The 12154-nt window shown below is 45.7% G+C and overlaps 1 protein-coding gene across 4 annotated transcripts; it reads right to left on the reverse strand.

Annotated features, from left to right (window-relative positions):
- Positions 1–221: 221 nt before the first annotated feature.
- Positions 222–9090, reverse strand: kctd1 (potassium channel tetramerization domain containing 1). Of its 4 annotated transcripts, XM_049747240.2 has the most exons (7): positions 8798–9090; positions 7295–7443; positions 4832–5211; positions 3907–4085; positions 2685–2829; positions 1682–1987; positions 222–651 (listed from the first exon to the last, which is right to left on the reverse strand). In XM_049747240.2, exons 3-7 carry the CDS (start codon positions 5069–5071, stop codon positions 487–489), a joined length of 1035 nt encoding a protein of 344 aa, XP_049603197.1. In that variant the 5' UTR covers positions 5072–5211; positions 7295–7443; positions 8798–9090; the 3' UTR covers positions 222–486. The 4 variants fall into 4 exon arrangements, with proteins under 4 accessions (XP_049603197.1, XP_049603198.1, XP_049603199.1 ...); XM_049747241.2 differs by lacking the exon at positions 7295–7443; XM_049747242.2 differs by lacking the exons at positions 4832–5211; positions 7295–7443 and having other exon boundaries at positions 8798–9027.
- Between the last annotated feature and the right edge of the window lie 3064 nt (positions 9091–12154).

A 12154-nucleotide genomic window follows, 5' to 3' on the forward strand; every position in this document is an offset into this window, starting at 1 on the left:
GAAGAAACACAACCATCTCCCAGCTCCCAGAGTGATTGTGCCCCACTATTGTTATATTTATGAATGAAATACGGTGACGTCCACTGTAGTAAAATAACAATTCCCTCACAAAAAATGAACCAAATTTGACTTTTGGGGAGAACATGCAGGCCTGAGCCATTTGTGAGGCACACGGGTTGCCCACGACACCACCGTGCTGCCCATTTCAACCTAATGTAAGCTCAAAGTTTTAAAACAAACTTTATTTCGGGATACAACATATATAAATCTTTCTCATTCGCGTTTTATGGGGGTAGACAATCACAAATGTCCGCGCAATCTCTAATTCAAATGTCGCAAATCTTTCCATTGCAGATGCGTCTCTTTTTTTTTTTTTATTCTGTAGATGATTTTATAAGAAAACAAAAACATCAACAAGAAATCAAAACAAGTGAAGAAAACAAAAAACGTGAAGAGTCCAGAGAACGGAAAAGTCCAGCAGAGTCTCTAATCTAGCTGCTCTTGCTTTATCCGATTGGAATTGAGTCCTCCTCGCTGAGCCGTCCTCCTCAGTTCCCGCCTCAGAACGTACTCGCTGAATTGGGACGAGTCCACGCCACCCCCGCAGGAACCGGCAATCTCGAAGCCTCGTTGCTGCAGGCGCTCCAGAACCTGAAATGAAGAGAGGGCACGATTTATAAAAACAAAAACTTGCTCTTGCTGTAAATTCACACCTACGGCACTGGTGAAGCTTGGTTTTTTCCTTAGGGGGAGCCATTTTTACAAAACCCCCAAATTCTTCACAAAACGCCAATGATCAAAGTCAATGATCTGGCCTGACACCTGGGAGGTCCAAGTATATTTCATGGGGGCGGGGGGCAGTGGCTCACCTTCTCGCTCCACCAGTGACCTACAGACAATTTAGAGTCCTCCACAAAGTACTTAGAGAGTCTCTTCGCGATACGCTGTCGAGCAACAAAAAAAACGACTGGAATCTCAACGAGACTTTCATCGGAAAGTCTCTGCCTCGTATTCACGTCCATTGTTGTCTAGTGTGTGTTGTGTGTTGGTCTGCAAACGTGTTTGCGAGCCCGCCGCCTCGCAGACATCCACAGACGTGTCCCGGGGGCCTGTAGGATCACATTCCATCGAAGAGGCCCCCGGGAGCAGTGTGGCTTTCTCTCCAGTACTTGGCTCAGTGTGTTACGCTCACCCCCCTCCCCCATGCGTTTTTCCCTATTTCTCCCCCCCTAGCCCCAGGCCCAAGCCTCTGCCGAAACTACAAAGGTCCCCCATACTGCTTGCAGCCCCCCCCCCCTCCTCCCTCCCCATCTTTCCCTGCCTCCATTAGCCGCAGATACAGCATCCACCGCCGGCGTTCTTTAATAACCAAACAGGATTATGGGCCCTGCCTGGGGATAAACTGCCAGGGAGCACGCTCACTTTCTCTCTTGCACTCACTTCAGAGGCGGTTTTGTTGTTTTTTTGGGGGGTGTTTTTCAGACTGTCCAGATCAATGCCAAATCTATTCACATATGCCTCCAATCCTTCAATAATGTATCAGACGAGAACTTAAGTAGCTGAAAAGCTGACTGCTCACTGTTAAGTAGGCCTCCGCCAAAGATATCCGGTCGTACATTTTTTTTTTTTTTTTTGTGTCAATATTAGGGTCACGATCAGCAGCAAGTCGCGTCGTTCTTGCCTGGACAGAGTTGAGGAGGCAATATCCGTTGAGCGGGAAGCGGATGACGTGCGTGGAGTCGTGGTTCCAACCCGCGTTGACCAGGTTGCACATGACGTCGCCGATCTCGGGAAAGACGTCCTCGATCAGCGCCTTGTCGCCGCTCAGCGTGATCCTCTCGCCCAAGTCGGGCGTCACGCGTACCACCACGCATTCGCATGGGCGTGACACCTGACCCAGCTCCTGGTCCTGGCGCCAGTGCTCCAACTCGGACAGCATGGGCTGCAGCTGGAAGTATCGGGCCTCCTCGTACAGCAGACTGTAGTCCTGGTGGGGGGGGGGGGGGTGGGGGGGGGGGGTGTCAAAGACACAGAGACACACAGCGCTTAGCATGAATAGCTAGGCTGTATTTATTTAACGAGCTTGTCTGTGAAACCTTTGAGTCAGCAAAAAACGTGACTAGGTTTCTCACTGTAAATTTAAAAATCCTACTTTCGAATTCCATTTCTAAGACTACAATATTCTAACGTAATGAGTCACGTCCGCATGTTACGAGGTTCGCAACAGCAGCGCTTCAACAGAGAGCACCGCTGGGCCTGTGAGTGCATTTGAGTTCTCAGCGCCGCTTGACTCGGGCCTGTCTTTTGTCTTTGCTTATTTTAGCTGACATACTTTCCGCTGATGGAGCCTCAGTGTGGATAATCTATCAGATGATGTGCGTCTTTGCTTTCTCCCGAGGGGTAAGTCAAATAATTACTGACTGAATGTTGCACAAGAGTTGAACGGCAGGAGTACTAATGGGTCACATGTAGTGTAATTCACCCTCGGCACACAGGACTACTTATTCACGTCACACAACCACCAATTGTTTGCGCTCCTCCTATCGTCCGTCTTTTGGCCAGTGGGGACCCTTGCTTGGAAGATGTTTGCAGCAATTCCAACATGCCAAAGGCGTATGTTATTGTGCACGCGCGCCCACTTGCAGAAACGCTGAGTGGCCGATGAGGTTTTTCTCTGGGCTTACTTTGAAGTCGTCTGGGATGAGCAACTTGGACGTCCTGAGGAAGTTGAGGATGTAGCGGAACATGTGTCCGTCCCTGTCAATGAAGTAGTGCTGCTTCAGGCTGTCCAGCACTATGGGCTCGGTGCCATCAAAGAGGCGACCGATTCTGTGCAGTGACAGGAGACATGTTGGAAGCAAAGAGAGTGTCAGCGTCGGAACAGAAACGGCCTCTTTCGATTTAGTATAGCGCTTATGATGGCATGTCGTTGGGACACATTATTGAAAATCCTACTGACTGATATGAATTGTCAATTGTCCTAACCTGTTTCTCCACCCATGACATAAGCAGTTAGGGTGGGTGAAGATCCAGAGCCACTTTTAAGCAACTGCCCACGCGTAGCAATTGCTGCCTCTTCACGCACACTTGCATTTATATTCTTTGTGGTTGCATGAATATCTCACAAGAAGATAGTCTAGTGACAAGACTCAGGGTAACTACCTGGTTGTCACGGTAACAAAAGCCAGTCTTGCAATCATCCCAACAGTGGAGTAAGTATGGAGTGGCTAACTTGAATGAGATCAATTTCAGCAAGGCAAGAGATGGAGGATTTTTAAAGCTGGAGTATGTAACCTTTTTTTGGGCCCCCTATGCTGCAATTCAGAATTACAACAACAGAACAGAGCTGTGCAGTTGCTTCAACATGACGTCAGTCAATGCATGTTATGTTCCTTGGATGCGTGCTAACATTCATTAAAATAATATAGCAAAAAAGTTATTACGCTATATTTTTTCGCTTTTACTCTATTGTGCAGAGGCAAGACAATTTAGTGGAATAATGAAGCAAAAGAAAGAAATTGTAAGAGGTCAGGGCCAGCTGGTCGCGCTCTGCCCGAGGCGGTGTGCTGCTTGCCCTCAGGCGTGTCACCCACAGCGACCTCGCAGCCTCCAGATGGCCGCATGCCCTTTGGCCTTTTTTTGCTGCTGCTGTGGCATCTGTCCAAATAAGCCCGTTGTCTTTTGTCCGCACCCTGCGCTCAACATCTCAGACTAGATTTACACTGTAGGTCCAATTTTCCAATTCTTATTTTTCGTTTCAATCATTTTTGAGGGACTGTCAACCCTTGGCAGTGACAGAAGTAAACAATAATTTGTAAATATTAGAATTTTGTTAGTTGTGTGGAATTGGTTGGTTGGTTGCACTCTCCATTTTGCCTCCCAGTCGAACAACACAGAGTAACTCACCGAGATTCTGGGAATTTGGTGAGCGTGGCCAGGCTGCTTGTGTACATGTGTCCGCCCACGTCGATGTGCACTGGTGCGTTGGACTTGGTGAGCTGCGCCGGCGTGGGGATGCCCTGGTTGCTCAACGGAGATACCGGCGAGCGTGTGATCATGGGTCGGGACATACTGGAGCGATTGTCCTGTTGGCACACATTGAAGTTGCACTTGATTAGTCGAGCAATTCATTTTCTGGAGCTGGAGCCAAAGCAAACTCAACGCAGGAAGGCCAGAGCCCAGATTCACACCCTGAACCTCAAAACTATGAGGCAGATGTGCTCATTAACACAACATATTTGGGGGAGGCAGTGCCCCCAGGCCCCCCTTAGCTCTGCCAGTGTACTGTGCTGAAAATAATGCCTACTTTTATAGACGCAAAATGCAGTATGACTTTTTAAAATATACTTTTTGCCACATAGTGACTTGTGTATAGTATCTATTCAAACTCCTGCGCCAAGAATCAAACCCAGAACCTCTCAAATGTGAGGCAGGCATGCTAACCACGACTTCCGCTCTGCTGCCCTTCATTTAATCATGTGCAAAAATGAGACAATGAAATAAGTTCAGAGCTCGACCTTGACCTGAATGTTGCCAGTATCCACAAGCACTCAACCCCTGCAGGCTAAAAAGCAAATTAATGTTTTTTTTCTTCTTTTTTGTTGGAGGGGGGGTAATAAGACTCTGGCTCCTCTTAACCTAAAAACACCATTAGCAGCACACTGGGTAGGACAAAAAAAGTTGACAACTAGCGATTTTAAAGCTTCACTGTCAGGATCACCCAAAAACATACCATCATGCGTCATGCGTAAAATCCCCCCACCCAGAAAGCAATTGAACCTTAACTACGAGTGACCCCTCCTCCCCCTCAGCCGATAAAAGCAGCTTTTACCTGCGCCGGCATGACGCTGGTAGGCGACGAGGTCACCGAGTGGTCATTCTGCTTGAGCGAGGCGGCGGGCAGTGGTTCTCCGCGCACGGCGTACATGAGCGACGTCTCCCGGCACTCGGTCGCCCGCATCGGCGCTCGTTTGAGTGGAGCGTGCACCGCCGCCTCGTCCGCGGAGGTGATTGGCCGCGGTCGCTTCCTCGCCTTCTGATGCGTCAGGTCCATGATATCCGTCTCATCCATTTTTTTTTTTGGTTTGCTGTCACGAGATTAGATTTCTTGTCTTCTTTCGTCCGTTCTCGTCTTTTTGGTCGGCTCGAATGTGAGGAGGAGGACGCGCGGGGAGAGCGTGGCTGTCAGGCGGAGCAGCTCGCTCGCAATGGCTGGGAGAAGTCAAAGCCCCCGACAACATTAGCATCGCAGCGCCCGCGGCTCTTCGAGGCTGTCGCTCTTTCAGCGGCAGCAGGTACGAGTGTCGCATTTTCACGGGCAAACCAATCCTGTTTCCAGACCGGCTTTTTTACCCCTTCCTTTTTACAAAAACGGCTCTGAAGACCCCCACCCACCTTCTTCTTGTATGGCTGACCTGTGCCCCCCCTTTTTTTTTCCTCCTTCTGCCCCTCCTCACGATGATGCTCGACAAACACACGCGCACACGCGCATAATATAATGATGGAGAACCTCAACAATCAAAAAAGATCATTTAGAGATGTACTGGAAGCGTGGATGTTGATGCTGACACTTGTAATTGACCGCACTGAATGTTCTGAACTCCTGTTTCCATGTCAGGGTCACTTGACTTAACAAAGTGTTTTTTTTTTTGGGTGGTTATTTTGTAAAAAGAAAAGTGTGAGAAAGGCAGTGTATTCATCTACTGCACTGTACAGTACAGTACTTCAATTAGTGCGTTAACTTAATATATATATTAAAAAAAAAAAAGATCCCCTTCCAAGCTTCACGAGTGTCAGTCAGTAATAACCCCAATTTTAAAAATAAATAGCCCCAGAAATTGGTTGTTTTCTACGAAACAACTCAGAAACCCATTCTAATCCAAATTGGGGTATTTCAGACTTAGGTCTTTTTAAAAAGTGTGTGACTTTATCAAAACAATGACATGTCAACATGTTTATTGCTCTAGTTCTGTCGTGATATAAATAAAATAAATGTATAACCTAACGACCAACCGAAAATAAGTTTTTATTTTTCTGGGCCAAATGACCACATTTAAGATTTGAAGTCTGTATTGCACTTCACTGTTGATTTGAATTTGATTAATGGTTCAGCCCCCGTCATAAGTCTCGCGGTCTGTCGTACTGAAAATACAGAGTGGTGGCTACACCGATTTTTAATAAGACTCCGATTGAAAAGAATGACTCGGAGCGGTGGCCTTAAAACATGCACACCGGCGCGTCTTGCTGGCAGTGTGAGTTTCACACCCGAGACTACCCAATTAGCAATTAAGCTTGCCTTTGAGTGCGGGCCCGCAATGTGCTGTGTGATCCCGCTCTGATTTGCATGCCATTTGTGCACGCGCTGATAAGCAGGCAGGCAGCAGCCATGCATAGTTTTAAAATTCAACTCCAGGATCCCTCGCAGAAGGCAGAGGGGAGCTGCGGGGCAAATGAGAGTGAGTGAGGGAGAGAGAAATCACATGGCTGCTCTTCAAAAGGCGACCTGTGTAAGGCAGCCGGCAAAGTGCGTGGGATCGCACTCAGAATGCAGGTAATTTGTTCCTTGACTAATTTGTGCGGATGATGCTGCCTGCGTGTGGAGAGCGAGGAGTGCAGTGTGCCCGTGGAGAGTTAAGTTCTGAAAACATCTCGCTGGAATTGGATTTCCTCAAAGCCTTGTCATTGCAAAGGTGGATAGAGTGTAAAATCTGTGAGGCATTATGGAAAATAGGAGGCTGAAAGGGAAGTGGATGCAGGCCGGGTGGGTGGGCGTTAGCAATGGAGCGCAAAGTGGTGTTGAGTCGGTGGAGCTACGCTCAAGCGTGCACTTGCCACGTTACACGTGTCCACCTCACATGTAAATACGTTTGGAAGACACGTAGCGATATCCAAATGAGAAAAGGCCCAAGACAAGGAGTTTGATACTTTCTTCTTCTACTACTCCAATTCTGTGACTCTCTGCTACCTCCTAAAGGTCACTCTTGGTACTACATCAATTAGGCTTGATGAAGTCCTTTGTTGCATTGGCAGTGTGTTGTTCATTAAACTTCTCGCCATTCATTTGCATTTTTTGTCCTCAATTGGTATCTCCTGAATTGGAGACTGAAGTGATATCATGTCACATTTGCTGTAGCTACTTAATCTTCGTTCATTGCTTATGCTGAAAACTGCTTTTCATTTCCTCGATATTTCATCACGGGGTAGCATGACTTCATGTGGAAATTTTTGATTCGATGAACTATGCTGCTGTTTCTGAATTAATGGTACGTTGTCAGGGTGGGTGAATGAGACTTACTGTTTGTACGCTTCAAAAAACTTGTTTCAAAATGTATTTGCTTGTTTATCCCACTCATGGAATCACGCTGCTCCATAGTTAATGGAACAAATCAGAACCAGAACCGTTGAAACCCAAAAGCCGGACCAGGCCTCCTGTCAATTCCTGTCCTGAAAGGAGCAAACCGCACAGCGTCAACTTCCAGTCACGGAGTGTGCCGTCAACATCATGCAGCTTTTCCATGTTTCAATTAGCATTTCAGATCAGAGCATTAAGATGCAGTGGAAAATGAGGCAGACTGGTATTTACATAATCTGAATGGGTTGTCTCTGTTTTCTTGCCCCGTGGCCATTTTGTCTCAAATGTCCACAGTACGGCACACGTTGGGCTCGCTTAAGTCAAAAAACGAAAGCCGATACCCCATCACGTTGTTTAGTCTTCATTTGTCGAAATGTTGCCATCCAACTTTTTGCTTTGATATGGTTACAAATCTGCACTGCATCATGTTTGTCACATTTCTGATGTATGACCGAACTCAAATATGAGAACCAGATACTCTTGCAGTATATTTAGTCAATATATGCTATTAGAGACTTATTTATTTGCAGGTTAGGTGAGGTTAGGAGCACTTAGCTGCCCCTTTAAGAGTCTTCTCTGCATTGAACAGTGCCGTCATGAGTAACCAGAGAGCCTGCAATGATGCTGTGTGGTTTTCGAACAGCACCACCAAGTGGCTACTACTGCGGTCACACCGGCATCTCTTTTCAAATGCCTCCATTTCCACATATATGGCATAATAGGCTTCTTGAGCGCACACGGGTGTTTTTCTTTCTTTCTTTTTTTTTAACATTTTAAATGTTCTATTTTATTGTTTCGAATGGATAAATAGCCCTGGCGTGCAGTTTTTGGGTTGGGTGTTCTTTAACATTAAGAGGAATGAGTCCAGACTTGATCAACTATGCTGGATCATTTTACGCGTCGTAAAAAAAGATGCAAACATGTTTTGATTATTCTCTCTGGGACGATTTTCTCTATTCTACGTTTTTAAAAAGGCACATCGTGTCTCATTCGAAGAGAATGAAGGGAAAAGCGCCTGGGGCGTAAATACTCCACAATGGCGTCTTTCGAATAGAAACTGAGGAAGTCAGGAAGTCGGGCTGCGTGTTGACACCCCGAAAACAAAACGAAAATATTTTGAAATAGTCTTGAGGAGATTCGAGTCAGTTCAGAGCAAGTTTAGCAAGCGTGGACGCGTATACGAGGCGCTGTAGTCGGCGCGCACTCTTTTTGGGGGTGGGGGGGGGGGGGGATTTTTTAAAAGGCACGTTTTCCGCTATATGACATGACACGACCCGGCGCCGTGTTTTTGGATTTAACGTGAATAAAGCCCGAGAGGCTGCGGAAACGCCAGGAAGTGGTTCAACGTATAGTTGCAAAGTGCGCCGGCCGGCACATGCGTAAAAGCCGCTGCGCCCCCCACCACGACACCCCCGATCCAAAGCCAGAAAAAAAAACTGCGCTTACCTGGAGGAGTCAAGTCAGTTTTTGTCTGCTTAAAAAAGTGATTCTTCCACTATCTGCTTCTTCTCTTGCTACCGCCAGCGAGAAATGCAATAGCTTGGCTAAGGTAGACACAAGAAAATGGAGAGAATAGTTGCTCCCGGGCTCCCCAAGCCCTCAAGGCAAAGATCAGGATACAATTAGCTCATGTGCCTCCCAGTGTAAGGGAAAAAAACAAACACGCAACCATGGCTTTTTCTTTTTTCTTTTTTTGCCTTTTATACAATCAAATGGAGGAATCTGTTTCTTTCCCGTAAATTTAAAAGAGCCTGCCTGGCGTCTCACAGCAGTGATGTTAATCGTTATGATTAGTTTTGATGGAACGTTGCCTGCAGCCAGTGGATGGAGTGTTTCTATTTTGCCAGGCATGGGAGAAAAAAAAGCACTTGATGATAATTATATAGATTGCTGCTGCTTTGATTTTCTTCTTCTTTTTTTTCCGAACACTATCAAATACAACTGCTTCACTCAATCACTTGTTGAATGGTTTCTGCTATGAAGAGAATGACTTGGTCGCTATTAAGTTTTTTTTCAAACTCTTTCCCCCTGCAATCAAGTCTGAATCAGTGCCTGAGGCTTGTGTGTGTGTGCATTCGTCTGTGTGTGTGTGTGTGTGTGTGTGGGGGGGGGGGGGGGTCTGTGTGTGTGTGTGTGTGTGAGAGCTCATTTCAAATGTTCAGCCATGCAGCAAGATGGAGGCAAAGTGAATTACTTTGTAATAAGTCTTTTTGTTTTGTAGCAATAAGAAGTGAATCGCTGGATATGTAACATATTGTGCAAATGGTTTGCATATCTGCCTCACAGTTCTGAGGTTCTGGGTTTGAATCTAGGCAAGTTTGGTGACTTTCCATCAAACAAGTCAGGAAATACGGCAGACCGTCACGTCCCACATGGGGAGTGTAACACCAAGGCTTAAAAGTTTTTTGCCCTCAAGCTTTGCGGCTGGCACATGATTCAGCAGAGGCTCAAATGGAGAGGCTGCACGCACATGCACACACACATTTTGATACCATTAGTCTGACAAAGCACCGTGAGCACAGAGCGCCCACAGGCCATCTCAATCCCATACGTTCGCCATTTTCCAACCAAACGGAGCTCATTCATAGCAGGGGTCCCTGCACGTCGGATTCGGATTTCCCGGCAGGATAATCGTTTACAGACGTCCGATAATCGGTATGCCAGTACTCCGCTGTAGCTGGGCCTAAAATAAACAATGCAAGTGCCACAGGTAAATGGCAGAAGGTCCACTTTTTGTGCAGTCATTCATTTGGCAGGTAAACAACCCGAGGGGGTTTTCTTGTTGTATCTTTGCTCATGCAAACGCTCGAATGCGCGCATGCACGTGTAAATCCAGTCCAACAGGGCCGGTCCACACGACACTTCTTTTAAGTTGTGATATGCGGTGCTTAACGTTGTTTTAGAACCATCTCAATTTTCCATAATCACTAATATATGAAGTCAGTGGGAAATCTGGGCCCCCAACCTGTACTAACAATCGGTCAGATTTTAAATTGAAGGCAGATGCTAGCCTTGTTGATCATTATTGATAGAGCACTTTAAAAATAACCACAGCGGCACATAACGTCAAACTCTTGATATTTAATAAACAAAGACAGTTAAAGCAGTAAATGAATAATATTAGCCTTTTTCATCTTCTAATTGGTTGATAAAAGCAAGCCAAGTTCAATTTGCAAAACACATCTGCAGCTATCTGCACCCATAATCAAATTTTACTCATTTGTTTTTAATCAGACATGCAAGTAAACGTTTCCATGTACGGTAATATTTGTTATTATTATTTAAGTGAGATGTTCAGCATCAGGTGGATTTTTTTTTCCCTCGAAACGTCAATGCTATAAATTACAATGCATAGATCCAACTTCAAAAATGGAAATATCCCAATAACCTAACATGCATTGTTTTTGTATAATAACTTATTGATGGTTTCTTCGCCTCGCTCCCCAAATCCAGTTTAGATGGACTGTAGTCCACCTGTGAGGATAAGTACTCTAGAAAATGAATGGATGGAAGTTGATGAGTTTTCCGGAACAAGCGGCGCGCCCTTTCAACCCCGACAGTGGACGTGACAGTGAGGGGAAGAGAGGAGACGGAAGGAGGGGCGAGGGGTGTGGGGTGTGTGTGTGTGTGTGTGTGTGTGGGGGGGGGGGGGCGCTTGCTGGGAGGCTCTAATAAAATGTAATCCTGTTACACGCGCCCCACTTGAGGGCTACAACAATAATAAAGATTTCCCTAATAACGCCGACGCAGACCGAAAACCCAAATGGAACACAAGTCCCGCGGTCAAGCGGCGCACTTGTACATACATCCTCTCATTAGCTGTCGGGGCGGCGAGAAGGCCTCCGAGACGCGGGCGCCGTGCCGCGGCAAGCCAAGAGTTAAGTCAAACAAATGTGTTTCATCAAAGTGCACTTTGCGCTACTCTGCATAAAGGAATTGCGAGAGGAACGAGCGGGGTGGCGAGTCGGAAGCCCCGAGGAAACCAATCAGCACTTGCCAACCTCGCTTCTTGTGTCAAAAACAACAGAGGTGCAGGTGCCTGCTAACACAAAGGATTCTTGTAGTTGCAATCAACAACGCAGTCTCACTATCCATCTCTCTGTCTATTTGTCCATCCCAGGAGTGTCAAACTCATTTTTGTCGCCGACTTCATTGTAGTTTAGTCATAGTTTCCCTCAGAGGGCCATGATGACTGTCAACGCCTTATCTGTGTATAGGCTACACAACAAACTGTTTTGAAATCAGAAACTAGTAAAAACTGTTGAAATATTTTAGAATGGGAATAAAAAATTGCCAGAAATACCTTTATTTTTTTAAAGTGAAGACAATATATAATTTTAGGATTGACACATGAAGTTGACGCACAATTTGTCTCTGCGCGCCACGTAAAATGATGTGTCGGGCTGTATTTGGCCCCCGAACCTTGAGTTTGACACCATCTATCCATACTATGTCCGTCCATCCATCCAGTCGGTAGATGAACTACTAAATTTCAATGGAAGCTGTCAGAGGAACCAATGAGGCAAAATATTTTTCATATCAAATTAAGAGAAAAAAAACCCAAATCGAATTTATTCATATTTGTATATTGAATAATTTGACTATCAATGACAAAATTGTCTATTTGAAACCTTTTTTATTTGATCTAACTAATGAGGACTTGGAAAAAGTGCAAAATGCTTATTTCCAACCCAAATTATAAGTAAAAAAACTATAACAAAAAACAACAATCATGATCTGGAAGATCTCTAAAATGATCAAATGACTTCTTTTGATGGATAATGGCGATATTGTGAGGTCCAT

The sequence above is a fragment of the Syngnathus scovelli genome, chromosome 17 (assembly GCF_024217435.2).
Source record: "Syngnathus scovelli strain Florida chromosome 17, RoL_Ssco_1.2, whole genome shotgun sequence".
Taxonomy (NCBI): domain Eukaryota; kingdom Metazoa; phylum Chordata; class Actinopteri; order Syngnathiformes; family Syngnathidae; genus Syngnathus; species Syngnathus scovelli.

What these genes read in the sequence shown, in the direction of transcription:
- kctd1 (XM_049747241.2), bottom strand. Translation starts at nt 5,071, where the DNA reads ATGGATGAGACGGATATCATGGACCTGACGCATCAGAAGGCGAGGAAG. An exon ending in CCAGCGTCATGCCGGCGCAG is followed by an intron (nt 4,086 to 4,831) that starts GTAAAAGCTGCT and finishes GTGTGCCAACAG; the next exon opens with GACAATCGCTCCAGTATGTC. An exon ending in TCATCCCAGACGACTTCAAA is followed by an intron (nt 1,988 to 2,684) that starts GTAAGCCCAGAG and finishes CCCCCCCACCAG; the next exon opens with GACTACAGTCTGCTGTACGA.